The following is a 23688-nucleotide window of genomic DNA, read 5'->3' as shown; positions in this document are numbered from 1 at the left end:
ATTGAATCTTAAACCTAAAATTTAATTTATTTTATTAAAATAAGATAATCAGAAGAACCTTGGCTTACAATAAATGCATTTTTTTTTTCCTCAGGAGCAATAAAAACAAAATTAAAACCCAAATCAACAAGAAAAACTGTATATGCTCAGTTTCCTCTTGCTAGTGCATCTCTTGGACGACAGCTTCCTCTGCAGGAGGTGGGAACATCCCTCACGAGCCTTGTCCAGCCCCTAGCCCAGCATTCCTCACTCACTCACCCCTGCCTGGGCTGCAGGAACAGGTCCATAGTACCAAAGGCAGCTGGGAGGCTTCTCCAGGTGACCAAAGCAGGACTGGCTCACCTCCTTCTCTGAGCAGGATAATTCACAACAGATTCCATCCTTTTTTGCAAGAGTTTTTCTTCTATGTGCAAAACTATTGCAAAACTATTTTTTTTTTTTGTGTTGAATTAGCATCTGAACTTATTTCATTGGCTTGGTGAAGCTCTTAGGCAGGAGCTGATTTCCAGAGTTATTTCCTCTTCCCACTCCAGGCACAAACTCCCCAGGGTGAGGTGGCACTTGGCATGGGGCAATCAGAGCACCAGAACATCACCTGTCCTCAGAGCCAAAAACCCGGCCACAACCACTGCCAAACAAACAGCCATCGCTTCTGGGAAGGGGAAAATAAGGCTCAAGTGCATCTATTAAAAAAATAATAATAGATCTCTTGATTTGTAGTCTGTTACCTCTCCCAGAACAAGAGATGGTAGCAAAGGCAATGAGGAGCCGTGTCCCTGCGGGCTGAGAACCGCACGAAGCCGCAGCAGCTTCTCTGTCCAAGTGGGCCCGGGAGGAGCCTGCGGGAGGAGCCTGGACGCCGTGGGAGGCGTGGGAAGCACAGCTGGGGGCTCCTCCTGCTGCTCCAGCCGGGGGAGCGGGGCAGGAGCAGCTCAGGACTCTGCTCAGAACACGGGCAGCCTGGTGGAGGTCAGCGTGCACGAGTTGATGTCCTCGGTGTGGGCGGCGCGGTGCAGGGACGGCTCCGAGGCGCTGCGGTTGATTTTGGGGAGAGAGTGCTGCAAGAGCTCGATGGAGGACAGGATCTGGGGGGAAACAGCAGCTTAGAGAGCCTTGTGGGACCAGCAGCTCCCTCTGCTTCCACTGACTCAGTCACTCCTCATTAACTCTTTCATTCAAGTCTCATCCAATGCAATCACAGCTTTAAGTTTTATTTTAATGCTCCGTAGGGCACTGAAAACCCAACTCTGCCCAGTTTATTACACACCCAAGCCCTCCCCACACCTCTGCCTTTCCAAGAGTCTACTTTGGGAACAAAGAAACGGAGCTGTGCTCAGTGCAGTACAGAAACATCAGGCAGGAGTGGCACAAGTTCCATTACCCCTGGAAAACTGGGACTGTCCTCATATCCATGGAATCCGTATCCTGTGCTGTTCCCAAGCGCCTTCATTTAACTGTGCCCAGTTTTGTGGTGTCTGCCCACCACTGTCAGTGCTGGGAGGGCCTCAGGGACTTTCATCACTTTTGTCATCACTTCACAGACATTAGGATCAATTAATAAGCATCTAAACCATCCTCCAGTAGAGTAACAAGAAGGAACTGCATCTCCTGCCTGACATTTAGAAAGAACTTTCTAAGCAATGCTTGATTGCAACAGCAAGAAGTTCTTTTTCCAGAACTGCTGATAATTAATTAATTACTCTAATGAGTATAAGGAAGTACCTGCCCCATGCCCATAGTGACAGGAAAAGGTAAAGCACCCCTTGTAAAAACACCAGAAATTGCTACATGAATTTACATCCCCAGTGGATTTTGCTTGTTCAGAGCTGTGAGCAAGGAAAGGAGGAGTGGCCTCTCATTTCCCTCAGCCCGACTCTAAAATGAAATGGGTATCCAGAGATAATTTCACTGTTACTGTCTGAGGGTGGGGTTTGGCTTCTCTCTCCACAGGCCAGGGGCTGAACGCCTGCTCTGGTGTTAGCCCAGCACAGCCTCAGCCTGGCACACGCTGCACGGTGCGTTTCACAACCTTCACGCAAACCGCGAGTCCGACCAAAACACAAACTGCCAAAAGAGCTGCACTATGAATAAAGACAACAACAGGACACAGGCTGCACTTCTGTTAACCCAAATTTCTATCTGAGCAGATTCTTGTGTGTGCTGATGGCTCTTTATGAAACCTCAGGACACCCCACTCACCTGTGGGAACAGAGGTCGTTCTTCCCTCACTTTCTTCAAACAATCTGCTACGAGCCTCTTCATGGCTTTGGGGCAGTTCTTGTACAGCTTGCTGAGGTCTGGGGAAGCATAGCCCCGGCCAACCATGAAAATGATCTGGACAACAACAACCAACAGCACAAAGGCAGTTACACCAGGGCCTCACCACTGCTGGGCAGCTTTAGTGCCCCCCAAGGGGAGGAAACCCAGTCCCAACAGAGCCCTGCAGGCCTGGCTGGGGAACAGCTCAGTGAAGACTAAATGAATATCCAATATTCAACGGCTGGGTAACAGGACAGCTCAGTAAAGACTAAATAAATATTCAATATTCAAAGGCTGAACTAGAGTTACTGGGGTTTTTTTCCCCTGAGTAAAAAGCACCAAATCCAGTGTTCCACATTTAACACCAAAAGGGGAATTTCCCATAACCGCAAATGTATAAACCAATATTTTACTGTATAGCAAAAGTTATAACCTGGGAATAAATTAACAGGGCACTTCAAGGAATTTTGTTTCCTTTGAGTACCTGCACTGTCAATACTGAGGTGAACACTCAGTTACACACTTACTGCTGAAACAAAGCAGGTTGTCAACACCACTTCAGCTGGTTTGCATTTGGATTTATCCTGCATTTCTGGAGGCCAAGGGGATGTGCCATGGCCTGAAATCAACTGGAGTTTATTTCCAAGGCTAAGCAGAGGGTTCCTCACCTGATCTCTGTTGTTGATGTGGGAGTAGGGCAGCTCTCCTGTCATCAGCTCATATAACACTATTCCATAGGAGTAGACATCTGACTGGAAGCTGAAGGGGTTGCTGTCCTGCATCCGGATCACCTCGGGGGCCTGCCAGGGGGAAAAACAAATTCTGAACAAAGCCAGAATGCACAAGTGGAGGGAATGTATTTGGGAAGCAGAGACAGTGAGCTCAGCTAGAAATGAGTGAGTACCCCCAAATCTTTGATGAGTTCACCTAAGGCTCTGGAGAAGTTCAGGCAGGGCTACTCCACATCTTATTAAAAATATCAAGACAGTTCAGAGCGCACACACACACACAAAAAAAATCAATGCTTTAATTAAATAAGCATTTTGCCATTAGGAAAAATATTATTATTTGGATTTGCAATGTTTATTGACTCCTGTCACAACTTACACAGAACTGAGCCCTGAGTTTCACCATCAGTTCTTAAACTGGTATCAATGTTAAATGGGAAAAAATACAAAACTCAAATCTCTTGATACCAAGGTAGACACCAAATTGATCCCAAAACGTGGACAGGGACTGAGAAAACCAAACACAAAACAGCACATATTGAAGATCAGGGAAGAAATGTAGGAACATTTTAACATATTTACAAAATTATGAAGCTTCTTAAAATAAACCACATCAGATGACTGAACAAAACAAGGTGTGAACCATCAAAAGAACTCTCCCATTGGCCAAGACTTGTTTTTCCCTCAGAATTACTCAGCAGAGCACTGAAGTATAACAGCACAAAAACCACAACAAGGGATCACAGGAACAACCTCCCCTTCTATGACAGTTCACCAAAGATGGGCTGTAAATGACTAACATAAACACGTTTTTTTAAAAAGCCTGCAATGAGCAAATATGCAAGTTTGGTCTTATTTTCCCCCCCCCAGGTCCGTTTCATGTACACAAATACATTGCACGGCATTGGGCAAATTAGTTTTAAGCCCTTTTATGAAAGTTTTCAAAAATTTGGCTTTTTGTACAATTTTTTTCAAGAACATTTCCGCTCCTAGAACTTTGTTTCAGGTGATTTTACAGAGCACAAACCAGTCTTAGCCAAGCATCTTGATATTTTTAATACACATTTCCAGATATAGTGGCAGCCCTAAATATTTAAAATAACTCACAAACCCCAGTGGAGAATCCATGGGCGCCTGGTGCCTACTTTGCACAATTTTAACTTGTCCTAGATCTGGAATAAAAATCTACACAGCACTGACAGACTTGAATTCTCCAGACAGCGTTCAAGGGCCAGATGCACGAGGAGAGTATTTCAAAGCAGGGAATGTTTTGCTCACCATCCACAGGATGGAGCCCGTGGGCTGCTCCACCTGCTGGGATCCACTCCACCTGGATTTGACAGTTGCCAGACCAAAATCTCCTATTTTCACTGTGAGGCCTTCATGAAGAAATATATCTGTAGTTTTGTTAAAGAAACTGCAAAAACTTCTCACACTTGTTCTGTATTTTCTGACCTGATTAGCGAGTGCTGCTCGTTTTATTTGAACCTGCTGGGAGCTGCATGTGAAACAAAGGAGAAGGGATTTTATGGCAGCCATGCTTAAATGAGCATCTAACACTAACCCAGAGCAGATGTTCCTGCATGATCTGTAGATTTATCTTTATGGTGAGCTAGGACAGAAAGCAACAGCTCGCTGCCATCCATGGCTGCAGCTTCTTAAATAACTGAGAAAGGGAAACAGCACACAGGTCTCACAACTCAGAAATTAAAAAAACCAAAACAAACAATTACAAGTAGCTACCAAAATAAAATCTATTTCCATAAAGTTCTCTGGCAGATCTCCTGAGATTTAACTATGATTTTAACTGGAAATATCCACACTGTTTATAACTATCTCCTTCACAGACCTGTCTGTTATTGATACCAGCCCTTTCTTCGCTGAGGTTATTTTAAGAAGATATCATTTCATGATTTCACCTGGGTATGTTTTCAGTTCAGAAAGATCATTCAGAAATATAAACATGACTGAGTCCTCACTTCTGTGTCAGGAGCAGAGCTAATTTATTCCACAAAAATGATCATCATTACGAGGAATCACAAATTTCTGGCCTCCTATACACTAAAATCATTGGGGTTTTTTTTTTTAGTTTAACTGGAAATGGAATCCACTGAAATTCTGGAACTATTGAACTTGGCAGATTTTTTTTTTTTAATGACATTTGCCAAAACATCGTGTTCACATTTGATGGAAAGAAGCCCCAGTTCCTGCTGGTAGCTCCATGGATGTTCTGGTAATTCCAAAATTTAGCATTTCAAAGGTGAAAGACATCAGCTCACAACATTTTCACTCCAGATGCATTACTAAATACGTTTTTTTGCACGAAATACAATGGTAAAAGGCTGCCTTTTCTGGAGTTTAAAGTAGTATTTTTGGATTCATTTATGCCAGTCACGTGAGGAGTTCTAAATATATTAAAAATACACAAGAAACAGAAATAAAGCCACGTGTGCACACAGATGAACAGGCCCACACACCTCCCATCAAGGAGGAGAGCAGCATTTGGGTACCAGAGCACTGAATAAACCCCATTTAAGTAAAAGAAGAGACTTGTGGAGCACAACTGTTGCACATCTTTATCCCCAGTGTGGTAAACAAGCACAGATGTTCTGTGGAAATCCTCGCTAGCTCATCAACAGGGATTGCCCATTACTAGTTATATATATATAAATAGATTTAAAATAGCTATTGCAACTCCCACAGAATGAAGAATAAATCCCTCCCTCCCTGCAGGAAACCCAGATTCAGGAAGGATACTATTGGATTTCATGTCTCTGTGGATGATGTTCTTTGCATGTAAATAGCTGTGAAAGGAAAAGCAGAAGAGCCATTAGCAGGGCTGCTCACAAAGAGCATTTTCATTCCCCACAGACAGTTTATTCAGTTTATTACACACCCAAGCCCTCCCCACACCTCTGCCTTTCCAAGAGTCTACTTTGGGAACAAAGAAACGGAGCTGTGCTCAGTGCAGTACAGAAACATCAGGCAGGAGTGGCACAAGTTCCATTACCCCTGGAAAACTAGGACTGTCCTCATATCCATGGAATCTGTATCCTGTGCTGTTCCCAAGCGCCTTCATTTAACTGTGCCCAGTTTTGTGGTGTCTGACTGGAAACCTGGGCCCTGATCTACAGAATAAATGAGCTCTGGCAGCTGCTTCTGTGCTCCCAACACCAGAACAAGGGCTGAGAGCAGAGAGGTGGGGCCTGGAGCCACTCAGACAGCTGGAAATGCTTCCAAAAACATCTGGAACACAGCAGCCCCCCCTCATCTGACAGAGAATCAGTCAGTGTGTGTCAAACACTGCAGTGGGACAGCAACACAGGGGAGGAAAAGCCCCTTCACTCTGTATTTACAACAGGATTTCAACTGCTGCACCACAGCGAGCCCTCAAGCAGATAAAAGCAGATAAAACTAGATAAAAAATATATCTATATATACTAAATCTAAAAGCAGATAAACTAGAGAAAACAGAAGTGATAAAAGACATGAAGTAAGGCAAGAATCCACGGGAAAAAAATAACAAAACCAAAGCCACATCAAAAAGAACTAATCAGTATCAAAAGAACTAAATCAAATCAATTAAAAAAAAATAACTGAATCAGTATCAAAATAACTAAATGAAGCCCACCCGCAGGGAAGAACCAAGCCCATTCCAGGCCTGTGTTTGGGGGCAGGGAGGGAAGGGAGCCCACTCACTCCATGCCCTGCGCGGTCTGGCGCGCGATGTCGATGAGCTGGAACATCTGGAACTTGGTCTCCTGCACGTGCAGGTGTTTGTAGAGGCTGCTGCCCTCACACCACTGCGTGACAATGGCCAGGTTGTCCTTGGTCATGTAGCCCATGAAGAGCAGGATGTTCACGTGCCGAGTCTTCCTGAGGGAGGAGCACCAAGAGCAATCAGTGGCTGCATCCAAAAAACCTTCTGAGTTTTTCCAAATGCACTCCCGGCTGAATGGATTGCAGCTTTGGAACCCTAGGTCGATGTGTGAGTGGAGTTTGGGCTTCCAAATCATTAAAATATACCACAGATGCCTTTTAAAAAAAGACATTTCAGCTGTTTTATAGTTACAATACTTCCTTTTAGTTATTTAAAATCAACGTTAAAGAAAAGGATGGCTGAAAATCCAAATGGTTTGACATCAGTAAGCAACAGTCACACATGTGAGATATTAGAAGATACTGGAATGACAGAAATCATTCTGGAAGCTGGGAAAAAGTGCCAGCTTTAGGTAGAAGACTGAAACCCATGAGGAAACCAAAGGATAACTATAAACCATAAAATAAAGGAATTATCAGAGGAGATGGTTTTTATTTATCTACTTGGTTCTTTTACAGGAGTTACATCACAGACCCTTCATTAGACACCAGAAAACTTTAGGATTTCAAAAGCAGAAGCAGAAAATAGTGACCCTGAACAGTGTATGTGCTTAAGGAAAAGAAAAATCATTATGCTGCAATTTGAAGAGGAAATTCAAGTGTTGAGAATTAGGGCAGAATTTATTGATCCTCACCTTTTACTGCCCAGTGTGGCCTGAACAATGTGGGTGTAAAGAGACCACACAAATACTCTGAATTATGACTGTCTTCTTTATTCTTCTCTGGAAATCTGCTTTTCGTGCCCAGCACACACAGAATATTGGGCCAGAAGGCTCCAAGGAGGGCTGGGATCTCTGGATTTAGCAGGGAAACAACAACTCACCTCAGGACAGCCACTTCATTCCTGAAAGCCTGGAACTGCTCTGGGGTTGGGTCTACAACCTTTAGGATCTTCACTGCTACATCCCCTGGAAATGAAATTACCACCAAAGTTACTGAAAATGCAGCTTTCCTTTCCTCTTCAAAATAACATTAATAAACAATGTCATTAAAATTCCTCATTTGTGCATAGCACACCTCTACTAATTTGTCCAAAGGTCAAGATTTCCCTGCAGACTAATTTCTGTGGTATCAAGCAATTAATTTAGCTGAATTTCGGTCTAATGGAAGAAGTCATTATTTAATTATTCACACACCTCTCTTCTGTTTTTAAGGGCTCTGTTTGGCCAGAATGCCTTTTGCAGGACATATGTACACACACCTTTGTGGTTTCATTATCAAATTTCGATACTGAAGTGTTTATATACTTAAACTTAAAATCTGAGCACAGTAGAAAACCCAACATCTCTCCTTCACGCAGAATTCCTTTAATTATTGAATTCTTGATACTTGGAGAGGTGTGAATGTTGTATTAAAATCAAATCTTAACATGAATTCATTTTTTATTAGGAAATCTTAGTGAACTTATATTTCCTCTTCACTTCTGTGCCCCATTTCATTTCCATAATGAAAACCAGGAACTGTTTGTTACTTTTAGTGTAACTATAGTGCTTCCCTTGCAGCTGACAGTATTTGGGCTTTGAGACATGCAAGTATTTGCTCATTAGAAATAGAGGGCAGCAGGTAAGTTTCCAGTTTTGGCTTTTTTTTCTGACAATACTGCTGTTTAAATGAGGGCCTGGAGGGGTTTCTGTGTGTTTCTTTTCAAAATCACAAGCCATGAATTTGGAAACAAATTCTGCAGCTCTGCAGGGCGCCTGTTTTCAAAATATTCCCACTACCAACAGATCAAACTCTCACATTAAGCATTTCTTCACTGAAAAAACTCCACAGTTTATGCTGATTTCCTTTCCATCCCACCTTGAAATGAAGACTGCTAATTAAGCCACAAAGGTTTTAAGAGAAGGTAAATAATTTATCAGCAGGCTGTGGAATTTCCCAGCTGACAGAAAATAAACCCTTTTCAGAAAGCAAGCTGCTGTGGGAATGGAGAGATCAGCAGAGTGAAAATGGAGATGCAGTTGTGACATTCAGCTTTTGGTGTCTGCTTTGCTTTCATTCCAGCGCTGCTCCTACAAAGCAGTTCCCGTTTCTGCCTGGTGCCTTTGGTGTAGGCTGAGCACCCAGCACCCCTAAATCCCTTTTCCCTGGGTTGTGTCCCCCCAGATCCAGACTCACCATGCCACTTGCCCTTGTAAACTGTCCCAAAAGAGCCTGAGCCTATCCTGGTGGAGAGCATCACTTCACTGGCTTCTATTTCCCAGTAATAACTGGAGTCTCTCTGGCCACGAGGCCTCTGAAACAACAATTCACAGGGATTTCATTTTTAATCACTTTTTAATTTTTATATACACACACACACACACAAAAAAAAAAAATTTAAATAATTTCCTTCACACAAGTTCAAGATGACCTGAAACCTTGCAGGGTTTCTCCTGCAGTTTGGATTTTTGTTTTTCTCCTCAGTTTGAGAGGGTGGTGGGGGTTTTTAGCAAAAGAACCCAAACAACGAATCACCACGTTTTCTTGGATGTCTTGAACTGTTTATGATGAAGGTCTGCTCTAGAAAATTAAACCCTAACCTGAGATCCCCAAAGGAATATATGTTTTATGATCAATTATTTAAAAGCAGCTGAAAATATTTAAGAAAGTGGTTCCTTCAAAAGCACAACGGTAAAATACTGGGATTCTTACATATTTAAATGGGGTAAGCCAAACAGATGAGTGCAAAATTCTCAAATGTCTAAGTGAGCAAAAACTCTGAACCCCATTAAGCAACTGTATTTTCACTGTGAAAGCTTAGAAGCCTTCAAAACTTTCAAGATATTGTCAACTATTGTTCTAACTCTTCTTGCTTTCCCCCCACGCCTAAGTTTAAATCAAAGCTTTGAGGGAAAAGTTGCATTTTGTAAAATCTCTTTTGCCCTGAGACATTTCTCCAACGAAAGCATTGGCAATATCCACTTTCTATGGAAACAACACAGTTCAAATAGTGCTAATAAAGCAAATTTTTCAATACATTAAAACTGAATCAGAAAGATGCAACCTCCAAAGTTTTAAAAGGTTGGACCTGCACTGACAATGTCACACCACTGCCTGAAATTCATTTGCAACCCAGAACATTTTGTTCTGAGTATTTATAACCCAAGGCAATCATGCCATCATTCCCAAATTAATTACAATTAACTTGCTCCTGTACACACACTGCAGAGCAATCCAAGGTTACCTGCACCTTTTAGTGCAGAAATTTATCCCAAATTTACACCACTCCTCCCAGCATAGTTTAACTATTTTTTTTAATTAAAACAAACATGACCACACTTACAATTTTGTTTTTTTCTTGTGTGTTAGATGCGGGGGCTCTCTCTCTTTGGGCTGGGACTGGGGTTTTAGGCTGAGACCAGCCAGTTGGGCTCATATTGTTAGGACTTCCAGACAGAGCAGAGGGTGAGGCTTGAAGACAGAAATACAAGAAAACAGTTTATGAACAAGAAAAACAACCACAGCAGATCATACTAGAGAACGTTTTAATTTTGAAACCGTACCTGATTCACTATGGCTTCGAATTGCATCCTGCAACAGAGAAGGTGGATAATAAAGTTAATAAATGTAAGAGAGCACAGCAAGGACCAAGCAGGGCTGCTGGGGAAACCGCTGGGCCAGTTTTGGTCAAGTGCAATAATACATCACTGGCCAGCAGCTCCAGGATTGGGGATTTGCTCATCACACCAATCCTGCAGGAAACCCATGCAATTTGTGAATTCTTACAAAACAGGGAAGAGATTCACAGCATATTGAAAGGACTGCTACCAAAAAGGAAAGAGAAAAAAAAAAAAGGACACAGAACAAGAAGAGCCAGCAGCAATACTGTCTGCATTCCCCCTGCACCTCATGCTCGTGTTCCAAGTGTGGACAGAGCTCCTGGGATGGCCTCTGAGCCCAGGGGAACAACTCCCCAGCAGCTTTTGGGTTCAAGTAGGACTTTTAAAACCCCCCAAAATATCCTAACTCCATATCCATTGTGAAATAACTCTACATACTACTTCAAGCCCCAAGAAAGGTCACATCAAGTGCCCCTAACACACACCCCTCTCCTTTTCCAAGCACATTCCCACAGGGAATTTGGCATTTGAGCAGTGTTTTCCCACACGTCACCAGGACAGTGCCACAAGTGTCACCTCATGCCACGGGCACAACACAACTCTACAGCCATGCACAAGAGAGAACTAAGCTCTGACAAACAGCACTGCACAGCTTTTCTCACCTGCCATTTGTTTTATCCCAAAGTACAAACAGGAAAGGGAAAATATCCAGGGACTGTGTAAGTACAAAGCAAGAACATGCACTACAGAGAGGTTAAACACTGTCAAAGTTAACAGAAGTCAATTCAAACTAACTAATTAGTAGAATAAGAAATGTAAGATTTCATAGGAGGACAGAACAAGCCCACAATTCCACTCCAGAGTTTTAAATTAGGATTATCCTCAGCAAAGATTCAGTTATGAAATACATTGTTTTAGCTCATTAGTTGCATTCACCCAGGCTGGACTAAGTAAAGCATTCCTGCAGATTGCCACTGCTCCACACCTGAGTGGATTAAAATCTGCATAAACAACCAATGAAGAACTCCTCAATTTATTACTTTTGTTCATTTTAAGGGTAGTAAAAACCTTCCAGAACCTGAGTAACAAGTGATCGGTTTTGTACATCGGCCTGAGAATGTAACTGCTTTCAAGGAAGCTGGCAAAGGATAACTAAAGAATTCAATTTGTTTCTCATGCTTATCTATATGGAGTTCTTACTTTGACGAAGGATTTTTGAGCTTCAATCCTGATGTGAGTATTTGCTTATTTGCTTCTGAATTCAACAGCAAACAAACCAAACCCCCTGCTCTTTAGAGCTGCCCTCACAACACAAATAACACCATCCCCAGGGCTGTAGTCTGTCAACTCTACTACGATGGGAAATAAAAACAGTACAACTTGTTCTTAATCTCAGGGCTTTGGATGGGTACAGTCAATAAAAAGCATTTCCAGAGGGGAAAAGCCACACAATGGATGTGTTTTGAGAAGGTTTTGCTTTAAAGGCTGTGTGACCCAATGCATTTTAATCCAAGCCTATTCAAATTCAGAGGAGGATGAAATCAGCCAGCTCAACTAAACATGAAGCTCTTTATCAATTTGCCTCTTCCAATTAACAGCCTCAAAAATATTTCAGTATAAACATGCTGGAAAGATTCTCATCAAATCAGCTCCAGATTAAACACTTCACGTGGACACTGCCATGGCTCACAAGTTACAGCAATCCTGTTAATCACAAGAAAACAAAAGGCACCAAGGAAATACCTACTCTTCCCCTCAAACAAAAGCGTCTGCACCAGGAGCTGGGAGAAGCATTCAGGCTGTTATTCTAGGCCAACACAATAAGAGATAAAAGAAAAGAACAGAGGAAGTATAAAAATGTATTTTTAAAACTTAAATGTTAGGCTAAATGAAAGAAAGAGTAACCTAATTTGCTTGATAAATGATAATTAAGGGCAGTAAAATTTTCAAGTCATTATTCGTGCTCAAATCCAGAGAGGTTCACTAGGATCTATCCTTGGGTAAACCACTTTTTTATGATGGTTTTTCTCCTGATGTACTAGAAAGTCTCTGCCACTTTCTTTTTCCATTGCTTTGGGGCTTGTTAAAAGCCTTTAGGATGTAACAATTATTTTTATGATAATGTGAAGAGCCAGAATAGAAAGTATTTCTGTCTTGACTGCTCTGCATAAAGAATAAAGAAAGCAATGTCTCCTTAAAGACTCATCACTCTACCAAGGTCAATAATTCAGATCTCCTTGAGAGCCTCATTGTGGTTTGTGCCATCAAAGATGGTCAGCCAGGCCTCTGAGGCAGCAAAAAGGGCTGGGAGCCAAAGAAACCTAAAGAGAAAGAAAGGGAGGACAGCATTCCCCATCAACCCAGCTGATACAAAGCCCCTGACCAAAAATGCTTCCTGGGGCTGTAGGGCCCTTTGGCTCTGCTGCCAAGGTCCAGAGGAATTCTCTAACCCCCTTCAGAGCATCTTCACATTTCACAGAAGCCCATAAATCACCAGCTGAAGATGCAGGTGAACCCAGCAAAGGCTTTTGCTTGCCCTCCTGAGTTTTTAAACTACTCCAGAGGCAAAAGCAACAAACACTGCTTGCTCTCTCTTCCAAGTCCTGCAGCTCAGCACCTGCTTCTGCCAACCTTCCCTGAGCACCAGTTTGTTGAGGTTCTCACAAAACAAAATCAAAAAAAACCCAACCACTTTAGGCCTGATTTCCAAGAGCTTTCCCTTACTGCCAGTCTAAGGTAGGAAAATACAAGGAAAATGTGCTTAAAGGCAAGAACAGCAGGAATAGTCTCAGACAGAGCTGGCTTCAGCCCACAGGCCCAGAACTGTCATTAATTCCATACAGGGGCACACAAAACAGATAACCAGGAAGCTTTGACCTGAGCATTCCAAATCCAGGAACTACACCCAGACTCTGGGCACCTTTAGTCTGACTTCAAATTAACACCAGCCTCCCCACAAACCCAGACTTTTAAATTCAGAAGAACGTTTTTAAACACGTCTAAAAAGCATTTCTTCACAAAACTTGAGCTTAACTGTAAAGCTCCACCCCATCTTTCCACACCCCTAGAAATTACCAATTACTCCAGCAAAGCTGATAGACTGCAACAGTTAATGATTAACTTCTTATGCCAATGTGTCTCCCAAACTGTTCACCACTCAGCCAAGTGAGGCAAACAGTGAGCAAATGAAAGGGAGGCAGGAAGGATGAGCAGCCGGTGCCTGTGCCTGGGCAGTGGCAGCTGCAGCTGAGCCCCCAGCATTGTTACCTCGATAATCCGGCTGTCCACGGGCATCGTGGTGCTGACCATGTGCACGTTTGGGGTGGATGTGGAGCGCTGTCTTTGGGACAGAGAGCCCTCAGAGGAAGGGTTGGATGGGTTGAAAGTGAAGGCATGAGGTGTAGAATACCTGTGCTGGGAGCTGAGAAGGAAAGAGAGACAAAGGGAGAGTTGTGGTTATTTTTTTTTCCCCTCCGGCAAGTGAAAAACACGGTTCACTGTAAACTGCCCAAAAGCAATACACACACGGTTCCAAGCAGAGAAAAAGCTGGGATTTACACATCAACTAAACTATTTGGTCAGCTGAACCATTCCCAGTTTAATTTAAGAAAGAAATCTGCAAAACTCGAAGATCTTGTCAGCTCAGCTCACATATTCAATTAGTGTGTTTAGCTGAGGTCTGGTTCTGATGTTAGAAATTTTGCCACAGTTCACCTCACTCCCCATCAAACCACATTTAATACACTGACAAAATACTAGCTCTAAGAAATGAATTCAGGACTGTGAAATTAAACAAACTGCTCATTTCAAGCCTGTTAAATGCACAGCTTAAGAGCCAAGCCCTGAATTTGTAAAGCTTTGCAAGGCTGTTCAATGGTTTGCACAGAACAGCCAGCAAGGAAGTCATGAAACCCAACACCAGTTCAAAGGAGGCCAAGACTAAAATGCAGCTCAACAAAGAGTTATAAATCACAGCTAAGGCCACTCAGACCATAAGGATCCCCAAATACAAGTGTATCTTAATGGAAATGGGCCAGCCTTCACAAAACCCTTCAAAACATCTATAAAGTTAATAAGTCACTGTTCAACAACACTGGAAATCAGAATAAGATGGCAAAGATCAATTCCTGACGCAGTTCCCATGAAAAGAAAGAAATAAATACATAGAACCATTTACAAGTCAGCTACGTGCTCTGTGCCTCACTCCTGACCAGATTTTTCAAATGGGTGCAGAAAAAACAAAAGCTGGCCTGCTCTCTTCAGCCTCTAGAATTTCAAGGGAAAGAATACAGGCACACGTTAGGGTCAGGGGACAGGCCCCTTGGAAAGGGACACAAGTTTCATTTCAGCACTTCAAACTACAGGAATGTTCTCTTTAAGTATCAGAATTTTCTTGAAGAGGAGTGTATGTTCAATTCCCACTGTTCTCTCTTTAAACTCCTATCTGTCATCATCATATTAGAGCATTAATTTAGTTATGGATGTGAATCATCCACCATGAGACACGAACCCTCAATGCACACTACCTGATCAGAAAAAAATATAATTAATTCACAAAAATACCAAAAGGGAGCCTTGGATTTTCTTAGGCAGGAAAACAAAGGTCTCCAAAAAGCCTTTAACAGTCTACCTTAAAATTTTAAGGCTAAAAATTGACACTATGAAATCTCAAATCAATGCTTTGGTGGATCTAAGAACAAGAAAGAATCATCTGTGAGGAAGTGGTGTTGCTGCCTTGCACATTCATCCCAACCTTCTATCAGATTGCTCTGCTTTGGAGGAGCTGGGGGTCTTTAGTTTAGATTGATTGTTTTGAAAGAAGTGTATTTCCCAAAAGAGAAATGACAGGAAATACAAGCTTACCTAACAGGTATCCGGGAGACAGACTCCCGCATCCGTCTCATTGTCAAGGGAGGTAGTGCAGGGACACCACTGTCACTGATATTTGAATTTGGGAACAATCTGAAATATCAACAAAAACAATTACAACTTCAACTGCTACACTACCTCCTGTACAATGCTCTTGAAAGCTGAAGTTTTACAGGGCTGTTTCTTTGCAGCATGATTAACTTCATGAACACATTCCTGTCTTTACATTGTGTTTTTCCTCTGGGTATGACTAAAGCCTCTGCCTTCAGACTCCCAAAGAAAAGTTCCACGTGTTCTTTTGAAACTTGAGAGACAAAATCTTTTTACATCAGGCTTCAGATTTTCCTGAAAGGGCCCTTGACAGAATTAAGTTCTATTAAAGTAGCACCGAGTGGCACAAGTCATCCTGAGTCTCTTGAGAAAATGCACAACTACATGACCAAGTTTAGTTATAAAAAAATACAATTGCTAAGACACATAAAAAACAATTACAGGCTTTCACACTTTTGCATTAAAGAACTTCTAACATAATAATTTTCAGCTTTCTGTAACTGGTATTAGGAAAGTATTATCCTCCATCTGTTTTCTCACTGTTCACCATTTTCAGCAGTGTCAGAAGTTGACGTGTAGAACAGGTGAACACTGATGTTTCCAACAGGTAAAATCCAACTGAATCATGGCCTGGTTTATCCCTAACACGTGCTGTGCGAGAGGAATTGCTGACCCCCTCTTCAAACAGAGCAACAGGCACTGGAGCAACTGCCTGCTCATCCAAGGTGCTTGCTTGCTTGTCCCAGGATATTAAAATCTAGAGGAAGAACAAAACGCAGCTGATGTGCACGGCCTTCTCCCCTGTCTGGGAACAGACACTCATTGCTGGCTGTTCCACGAGCTCAATCCGCAATCCCGCACACTGATCACAGGGACTGCCTTCCCAACAAGCCAGGAGCATCTCTGTGATCAGAGCTACAGACCCATGTCACCCAGAAGTGCTGCTGCCATGAGAAAGGAGCAGTCCTTACAAGAGCTGCCTGATGTTGCTCCAGTCCACACACATGGTTGGCACCTTGGTGCTGCAGTGCTCGTGGAACTTGTAGCCGCACGTCTGGCAGCGGAAGCCATTGAGCAGGAACTTCTGGCAGATGTCACAGAAGGCAAGCTTCAGAAACGTCTTCCGAGCCTGGAGAACACAGCAAGTGATTAATCTCAGCTAATTACCTCTTCAATCACTGAGATTTGGATCTTCAGAGCCCGACAGAAACAAATAACCATGTGAAAATGCTACCAGAGCCCCCAGGTTGCTACTGAGCTTAAAACCGCACTCAAGTATTCCAGCATGGATTTCCAGTTGGGTTGGAAACCTGGAAAGTTTAAGAACACCAAAGGCTTTATTTACAAAAAAAAAACAGACAAGTTAAAAAAAAGGACAAGTGTTCTGTCAAATGCAAAAGCAGTTTTTTTCCTCAGCAAGGTGACAGCGCTGTGTGAGCCTAAAGCTGGGGTTTTGTTTGTTCTTAGCAGCCCCAAAGAGGAGAAAGAGGATCAGACTGGAGGCCCACCTCAGGTTTTTTTAATTAGCCAAAACTCTGGGTGTTTATGACTAAAAAAAACCCCTTGCATGAGAAATACATTCCTTAGCAATCAAAATATTCTAAGGAATTTCTACTTTTTTAAATGGCAGCCTACTTTGTTTTCTTTAAGATACTGAAGTATGAAAAAATATTAAAATGAACCAAGGGGTTTCTTTCCCCAGAACCTACTGGAGAGGAAGGCTCCAACTTTCAGCTTCTTCCAGATCTGGAGAAAAATATTCATTTTCTGCTGACCAACGGCAGATTATATTTTCTGTAGGTTTTTTTTTTTTTGTTAAATGTAACATAGAAGTAAAGTGGCTTTCAGGTTTTGTAAATCCTAACCTTTCTAATGGATGTAAATGACAATCCTTTAGGATTTAGGATTGCCACAATGTATTTCTAGAACAAAACAAGAAAAAAGGTAAAATATGGGAACAGAGCTCCTTCCCAGGGAGAAGACAATAATGCAAGGTGAAACTCTTGGAGTTAGGCATTATCTCTTTGTGAAAACAAAGATTTTTTAAAAAATTTAAAAATTAAAAATAACGCACAAAGCACAAAATCATCTTCTACTTATTTGTTTTGTATGGAATAATAATAATAATAAATAATATAAATAAATAATAAATAAATAATAAATAATCCATTTTTGAGAAGGAGCTACAAAGTAAAGCTTTTCATTCCCCCACAGAACACTCTGTCAAATTACACAGCAGCATTAGCTCAAAATAATGTCATGACCTGCAGAAATAACAGCACCCCGAATATCCAGTACAAATAATAAATATTGGACTATCAGTCCAGTAAAGCTGCTGAACTTCTTCAGTCTTCTTTTGACTGATGAGCCAGAGACTGAAAATGCAAAATTTCTCCCTTTTCTAGACTGTAAAGACACGGGTCTCTTACCACAACAGCTACAGACACAGGTACTTACAGAAAATAAAAATGGCAATTGTCAGACCTGTGGGGAATATGCACCATGTCACCTTTGACAGCCTCTGACCCCTGGGGATCACCAGTGTCATGAATACAACTCTGCCATTTCCCTGCAAATTGATACTTATGGAATATAATTTGTGTGGAATTTTCAGTGGTGAAAAGATCAACCACAACTCCTGAAAATCCCTGTGTCCAGAAAGCCAAAAGCTGTCTAATGCCCAGAACACTCCTTGGCCAAATCTGTGGTTCAGCTGATAAAATTCCCAGCAGAATGCAGAGCAGGAAAAGCTTACAAAATTGTGTGTGGTGAGTGGCACGTGGTCAAGGAAGTCCACTCGCAGCTCCTCTCCAATCAGGGAGGCAGCATCTGTGTTCCAATCCAAACGCACTTTCTTTCTGAAAGAGGAAACAGGGACAACAAAAACACTCTGGAGATAAGTCTGGCCTCAGCAACAATTATGTTTTGCCAGTTTTCTTGAGTGAACTGAAAGCAAATACCCAAAAAAAGCATGGCTAACCTCTTACAAGTGAGCTAGATGGATCTCAGGGTCTTTCACTCAAAAAATCAGAAGCAACTTGGAATACATTCCAAGTCACCTCTTCTTCTGCTCGTTTTTAACATGTTATTTAGTATGCAGTGACTGCAAACTTCCTCTAAGTTTTATAAAATATTTGACATAAAGCACCTGGAAGCTTTAAGGGAGCACAGAAACACCCTGATACACAGAACAGAAACTGTGAGTGACACGCTCAGTGACACAAAAGCCATTATCAGGTGCTTGGGCACTGACAGGTGACCCCAGAATGGCCTCAGTTACTCAGAGATGTAACCCCACAAATGCCTGAGGTACAGGGAGCTTTAAGCCCAAGCCTTAGGAGGTGTGAAGTTAAGTGCATGAACTCCATGAGACACCTTCACTCCCTCAGCTTGTAAAACAATCATTTGGTATTTAATAGCAGCATCCCTGGTCCTACAAAAAAAAATAAGGAATATCTGAAATGAGACTGAAATCCAAACATTGGGAAGCTGTAGAGGAATGTAGAGCCTTAACACTGAGCACACACATCAGAGAAGTGGGCTAAGAATCACTGACACTGAATTTACAAAGGCAGCATAGAAATGCACCTCAAACATGAAGGAAGGCATCACTTCACCTAGAGCATGGCAAAACCCCCATTAAGGGGCTGCAAGCACTTGAGTGAACCCCTCCATTTTAATTTTCAACATTCAGCTTTAAAACAAAAATGAAATTGCCAATACACAGGAAACTGACAGAGCTACTCTGGAAGAAGGCAAAGAAAGCAACACAAAGTGTTCACAACCAAACTGCTTTTGAAAGAAATTAGCCAGAGGGAAGAAAATATTATTGCTGCTATTCCAAATGCAACGTTTTTACACTCTCTGGCAGTAAGTTTCACTCTTACCCTTTTGGTTCAGCAAGAAGTCGAAAGACTGCACAGCATTCTGGCTGCAGACCTCTGACCTTCAGTGCCTTCATCAGACAGTCGTGCAAGGTCATCCCATTCCGCACATTCACCTGTGAAAGGGAAAACAAACAACAAAACATTTAGGCAGTGACTGCACACTTCCTCTGAGTTTTTCCAGGAGTGGAAGACCATTTTCTCATTTTCCTTAGGAATTCCGGGAAAACTGCACAAAGTGCATTTTTGTGCACTCCTGCAAAGGATGTTCTGAAGCCATTTTATAACTTCTCAGTTTCCTACAATGGCTGAGTTTCTATGAAACAGGATTTCACACAAGTAGGCAGCCTACAGAAGGAACAGAAATGCAGGCAAATGGAGTTACCTCAAGTACAGCAAAAGGCTTAATTTAGATTTCAGGGAAGTTTGGGTAAGACTATTATTAGGTACACCCAGCTCCAAGAAACTGAACAGAAGTGATCCCACAAAAAGTTTCACTTTGCCTTAAACCCCCACACTTCACTGTGGGCATCCAAGAGAGGAAAATGACAGAACTGCCATGCAGGCATCATTGTTTAGGTCAGCCAACAATGACAAAAAACATGGAATATGCTCATGAGCATTAGAAAATTCACAGCATTGAGGCAGAGCAATACAGCTTCTCCAAATACGGATCCACGTTTAAATTAAAATATAACCCCTAAAACCAACCGGCTGCTGCCCATCACTTCATCCCAGTAAGGTCCATTTGTCATTCCAGATGCCCATGCGGCGTCAGCAGTGGGAACAGGCAGCATTTCTGGGCCCAAGGACCACAGACTCACCACGGTGCGCTGCTTGTTGGGCAGGAAGACACGGATGGTGTTGCTGGTTTTGGACGTGTCGGAGATTTTGCCGTCGTCGGAGGCGCGGCGCTGGTAACCGAACTGCTGCACGATGGTGGGGGAGATGCAGTTGGGGCCATCAAACACAGAGTCCTTGAGTCCAAAGCCGTTGCTGATGGTCTTCCAAGCTCCCTGGATGTGCTCCATTGATGCAGCCTGAGGAGGAGCAGGAGAGTCAGGGAAATGTCCTTCACTCTTCCCGACACGGCCAACCCTCAGCCTTTTCTGGAAGCTTCTGAAGCTGCTCTGCCTTGTGCTGTGATCAACCTACACGTGCAGGGTACAGCTCACCCACAGCAGCTCACCCACAGCTGCACCCATCATCCTGAAGGCTTTGGACTTTCCCCACACAAACAGAGCACAGTGGATGTGTAACTGCTCCCACTGCGCCTCAGGGCCACAGGAGCACTGCAGGTTCATCTACGTAATCAGTGTCTGAGGGGCTTTCAGAAAGGGCCACATTACAGAATCACAAAATATCCTGGGCTGGAAGGGACCCATGTGGATCATCACAGACCTGTCCCTGCACAGGCACCCCAAAATCCCACCCTGGGCATCCCTGGAGCTCTGGCAGCCTCGGGGCCGTGCCCATTCCCTGGGGAGCCTGGGCAGTGCCAGCACCCTCTGGGGTAAAAGCCTTTCCCTGAGATCCAACACGACCTTCCCTGGTTACAGGAGTGAAGAGTTCTGCAGGAGGGAGGCCAGCACAACAGTCCTGGAAACCAGACGTGCCACACAAGCATTAGCCCAGACTGCTGACAAAAGAGAATCAACAGAAGCTACAATAGCGAGAATTAATTAAGGGATCTATTTTTATCACTGATTTTGAGGCTTTGATGATTTGTTTGTTTTTTTTAATACTATCACAATTTACAGAGTGTGAAATAGCAAAAAACAATTTCTCCACCCTCACACCCACTATGCTCAGTTACATTCCGGCATAAATAAAGCCTGGGAGAACTGGGATTGTTCAGCCTGGGAAGGAGAAGGCTCCAGGGTGACCCAACTGAAACCCTCCAGCACCTGAAGGGAGCCAACAAGAAAGATGGAGAAGGATCATTTCCAATTAACAGGACACAAGGAATGGTTTCAAACTGACAGGGGGTAGGTTTAGATGGGATATGAGGAAGAAGTTCCTTCCTGTGATGGTGGTGAGGTCCTGGCCTGGATCCCTGGCAATGCCCCAGGCCAGGCTGGACAGGGCTTGGAGCAGCCTGGGATAGTGGAAGGTGACCCTGCCATGGCAGGGGTGGCACTGGGTGGGCTTTGAGGTCCCTTTCAACCCAAATCATTTTATGATTTTACAAACATCTCCAAGTGCAAGGACGCCAACAACCCCTGCACACGTTTCTGCACATGCAGGGACAAAGATAAAGGTGTCACTGGATTTCTTCCCAGCTATCCCAACTGCATTGCAGCTTGAGCTCCAATTACACTCAAACATCTTAGCCAAAATTAGGCAAAACCAAAGACTGTACTGAAAGCAAACAACTTAATTCAGATCACCCAACACTTCATGAATGAACACCTGTCAGCAGCTGCTCAAGCCTCATTTCATGGGTGGTCCTGCACCTCCTTTGTTGCAAATTATTTGAACCCTCCAATACCTTTCCTCATGTTTACATCAGAGAAAAGCCAACAGTGTCTGTTTCAGTTGAAAAGCTAAAACAATGGAACTCCTGGATAAAAGAAGATCTCCACTAATGTGAAGTGTCCATTCTGGAGTGCCCAGAAGGATGAGGTGAATTTCAGAGTGTTTTCCTTCACAGCACAGCTCTGAAAAGCCACAGCAGACTTGCAACTCTGGTCCAGACCTAAACCCAGGTGTGACCAGCAGCCAGAAAGGAAATGTAACAACCCAGTTCCAGAGAAAGGTTTGGTTTAGGTGAAGTCATTATCACCACAGCAGAGCCCAGAGCAGCAGAACCCTCATCCTCAAAGGGAACTTTCACTCAGTTCCTGAATATCTCCTTCACTGACAAGGCACACAGTGACAACGTATCCCCTCGTTCCCTCCTGCCAATCCCTGCCATTCCTCAACCCATCCCCTGAGCAGGTCCAGTTGTCCAAAGGGTCAGAATATTTAAATGGAAGTAAAATTTAAACTCCATGCCTAATCATCTACCAGGATTGAGATACTTGAATTTTTTATCTTTAAATCTATGGCACATAAATGACAAGAGTTTTATATTTGATGTAAAAAGGGAGTAAGGAATAGGAAGACACTGAGACATTCTGAAAAATGAGAGATAAAACTGAGGAACACAACCAAGTCCACCACACATAAGCACCAGCAACATCTCACAATTCCTAGGCACCAGAAAGGTGAAAAACAACTGGGTTGTTTTTCAATTATATGGGTGTTCAGTTACAACACCCATATAATGCACATGGCAGCTGAAAGAGTAACTCCTGAGATGGCAGCAATAAAAACTGAGATAAATTGTTAGATAAGAGGGGACAGATGAAACCCTGAGAGTTCCTCTTAACTTCTCCTCTACGCGAAACTCCTTTGTTTCACCCTTCCAGGTAAGAGATGAGACTAAAAAAGAGGAGCTCCACTTGATTTTTCTGCTGAGCTGAGCTAAGGAATAGCAGGGCAGCCACAAAAACCTCCTTGTCCCTCCTGATGTGAGTTCACAACACCCCAACATTACAGCCTTTATACTTAATATTTTGATATGCTGCCAACATTTCCTGAAAAATTCCGGAGAAAGCAGGAAATGACAATTCAAACTTGCATTTTGACCAAAGATAAGCTTCACAGTCACCAAGTTCCTTCCCTGCTCTCGGGGTATTCTCCCTCCCTAACACTGCCCACTAAAGGGAAACTCACAGCAATGTATTTTAAGGTTGTTGCACACACAGGAAAACACAGACAGCAACTGCTCTCAGCCTTCTGTAGAGCCACATGTCAGTTCTATCTTTAATTAGGCGTTTGCATCCTTCTCTCCCAGGATCTTTGCCTCAAGAAGTGCTGGACAGTCTCAGACCTGGCTCTGAGTCCTCCCCTCCAGCAATGCCCTGCTCCCTCTTGCCATCAGTGGGGCTTTGCCATCTCTTCTGGCTGAGGCTTGAGTCCCTGGCAGCCTGAGTTTGCTCACAGATGTTGAGAGTTTTTGCCCTAGAAAATGGATGTCGCACACACCATCCTCAGCTTTCCTTCCTCCCTCACCTGAGGGCTCTGGTGGCACTCAGGGAGGAGCCAGCACTGAAGGGAAAAGATGAGAACAGAGGTCAGACCTGGCCTGGAGCTGACAAAAACCTGCCAAGTGGCCTGAGGGTGGAGGGGCACAGCAGAAGAAAGGGAACTTTAACAGATCTTCAGTCTCCTGGGGAGGGACAGGGAATCCCTGCTGGAAAGTCGCTAAACCTGCTCCAGCATCCACTGCCCAGGGGTTTGCAGCTGGAAAACTGGAGCTTGCTGAAGAAACCCAAAGTGCCCTGCTGCTGATTCCTGCAGCTATTCACAGACAGCCCCACAAACACCTCTTCACTTGGGCCACCAAGAGTTTGGTTGGGAGCACACAAATTCTGGCAGAGCATGGACAGCCATGTTCATCTCCCAAGCCTTATTCCAGATTCTTCCTCG

At 43.2% G+C, this 23688-nt stretch overlaps 1 protein-coding gene across 4 annotated transcripts in view; it reads right to left on the bottom strand.

The window, feature by feature from the left end:
• Positions 1–8: 8 nt before the first annotated feature.
• Positions 9–23688, bottom strand: part of RAF1 (Raf-1 proto-oncogene, serine/threonine kinase) — a 61237-nt gene continuing 37557 nt past the window's right edge. For 2 of the 4 annotated variants that reach the window (XM_066195468.1, XM_066195469.1), the window contains exons 3-18: positions 20037–20252; positions 19216–19328; positions 18084–18186; positions 16300–16457; positions 15272–15370; positions 13676–13829; positions 10352–10379; positions 10132–10259; positions 8985–9102; positions 7690–7774; positions 6687–6863; positions 5745–5791; positions 4266–4384; positions 2928–3059; positions 2200–2334; positions 9–1085 (exon numbers count right to left, since the gene is read on the bottom strand). In XM_066195468.1, coding sequence (XP_066051565.1) covers positions 945–1085; positions 2200–2334; positions 2928–3059; positions 4266–4384; positions 5745–5791; positions 6687–6863; positions 7690–7774; positions 8985–9102; positions 10132–10259; positions 10352–10379; positions 13676–13829; positions 15272–15370; positions 16300–16457; positions 18084–18186; positions 19216–19328; positions 20037–20243 — 1944 coding nt within the window. In that variant the 5' untranslated portion in view covers positions 20244–20252 and the 3' untranslated portion in view covers positions 9–944. Of the gene's footprint in view, positions 1086–2199; positions 2335–2927; positions 3060–4265; positions 4385–5744; positions 5792–6686; positions 6864–7689; positions 7775–8984; positions 9103–10131; positions 10260–10351; positions 10380–12155; positions 12216–13675; positions 13830–15271; positions 15371–16299; positions 16458–18083; positions 18187–19215; positions 19329–20036; positions 20253–23688 lie in introns of all 4 variants that reach the window. The other 2 variants (XM_066195470.1, XM_066195467.1) reach the window with 2 other exon arrangements.

This window comes from Chamaea fasciata, unplaced genomic scaffold, assembly GCF_029207755.1.
Source record: "Chamaea fasciata isolate MVZ Bird 193981 ecotype frontalis unplaced genomic scaffold, bChaFas1.0.hap1 SCAF_13, whole genome shotgun sequence".
NCBI lineage: Eukaryota > Metazoa > Chordata > Aves > Passeriformes > Sylviidae > Chamaea > Chamaea fasciata.
The sequence above is the reverse complement of the archived record's forward strand: the minus strand, read 5'-3'. Positions and strand labels throughout refer to the sequence as shown.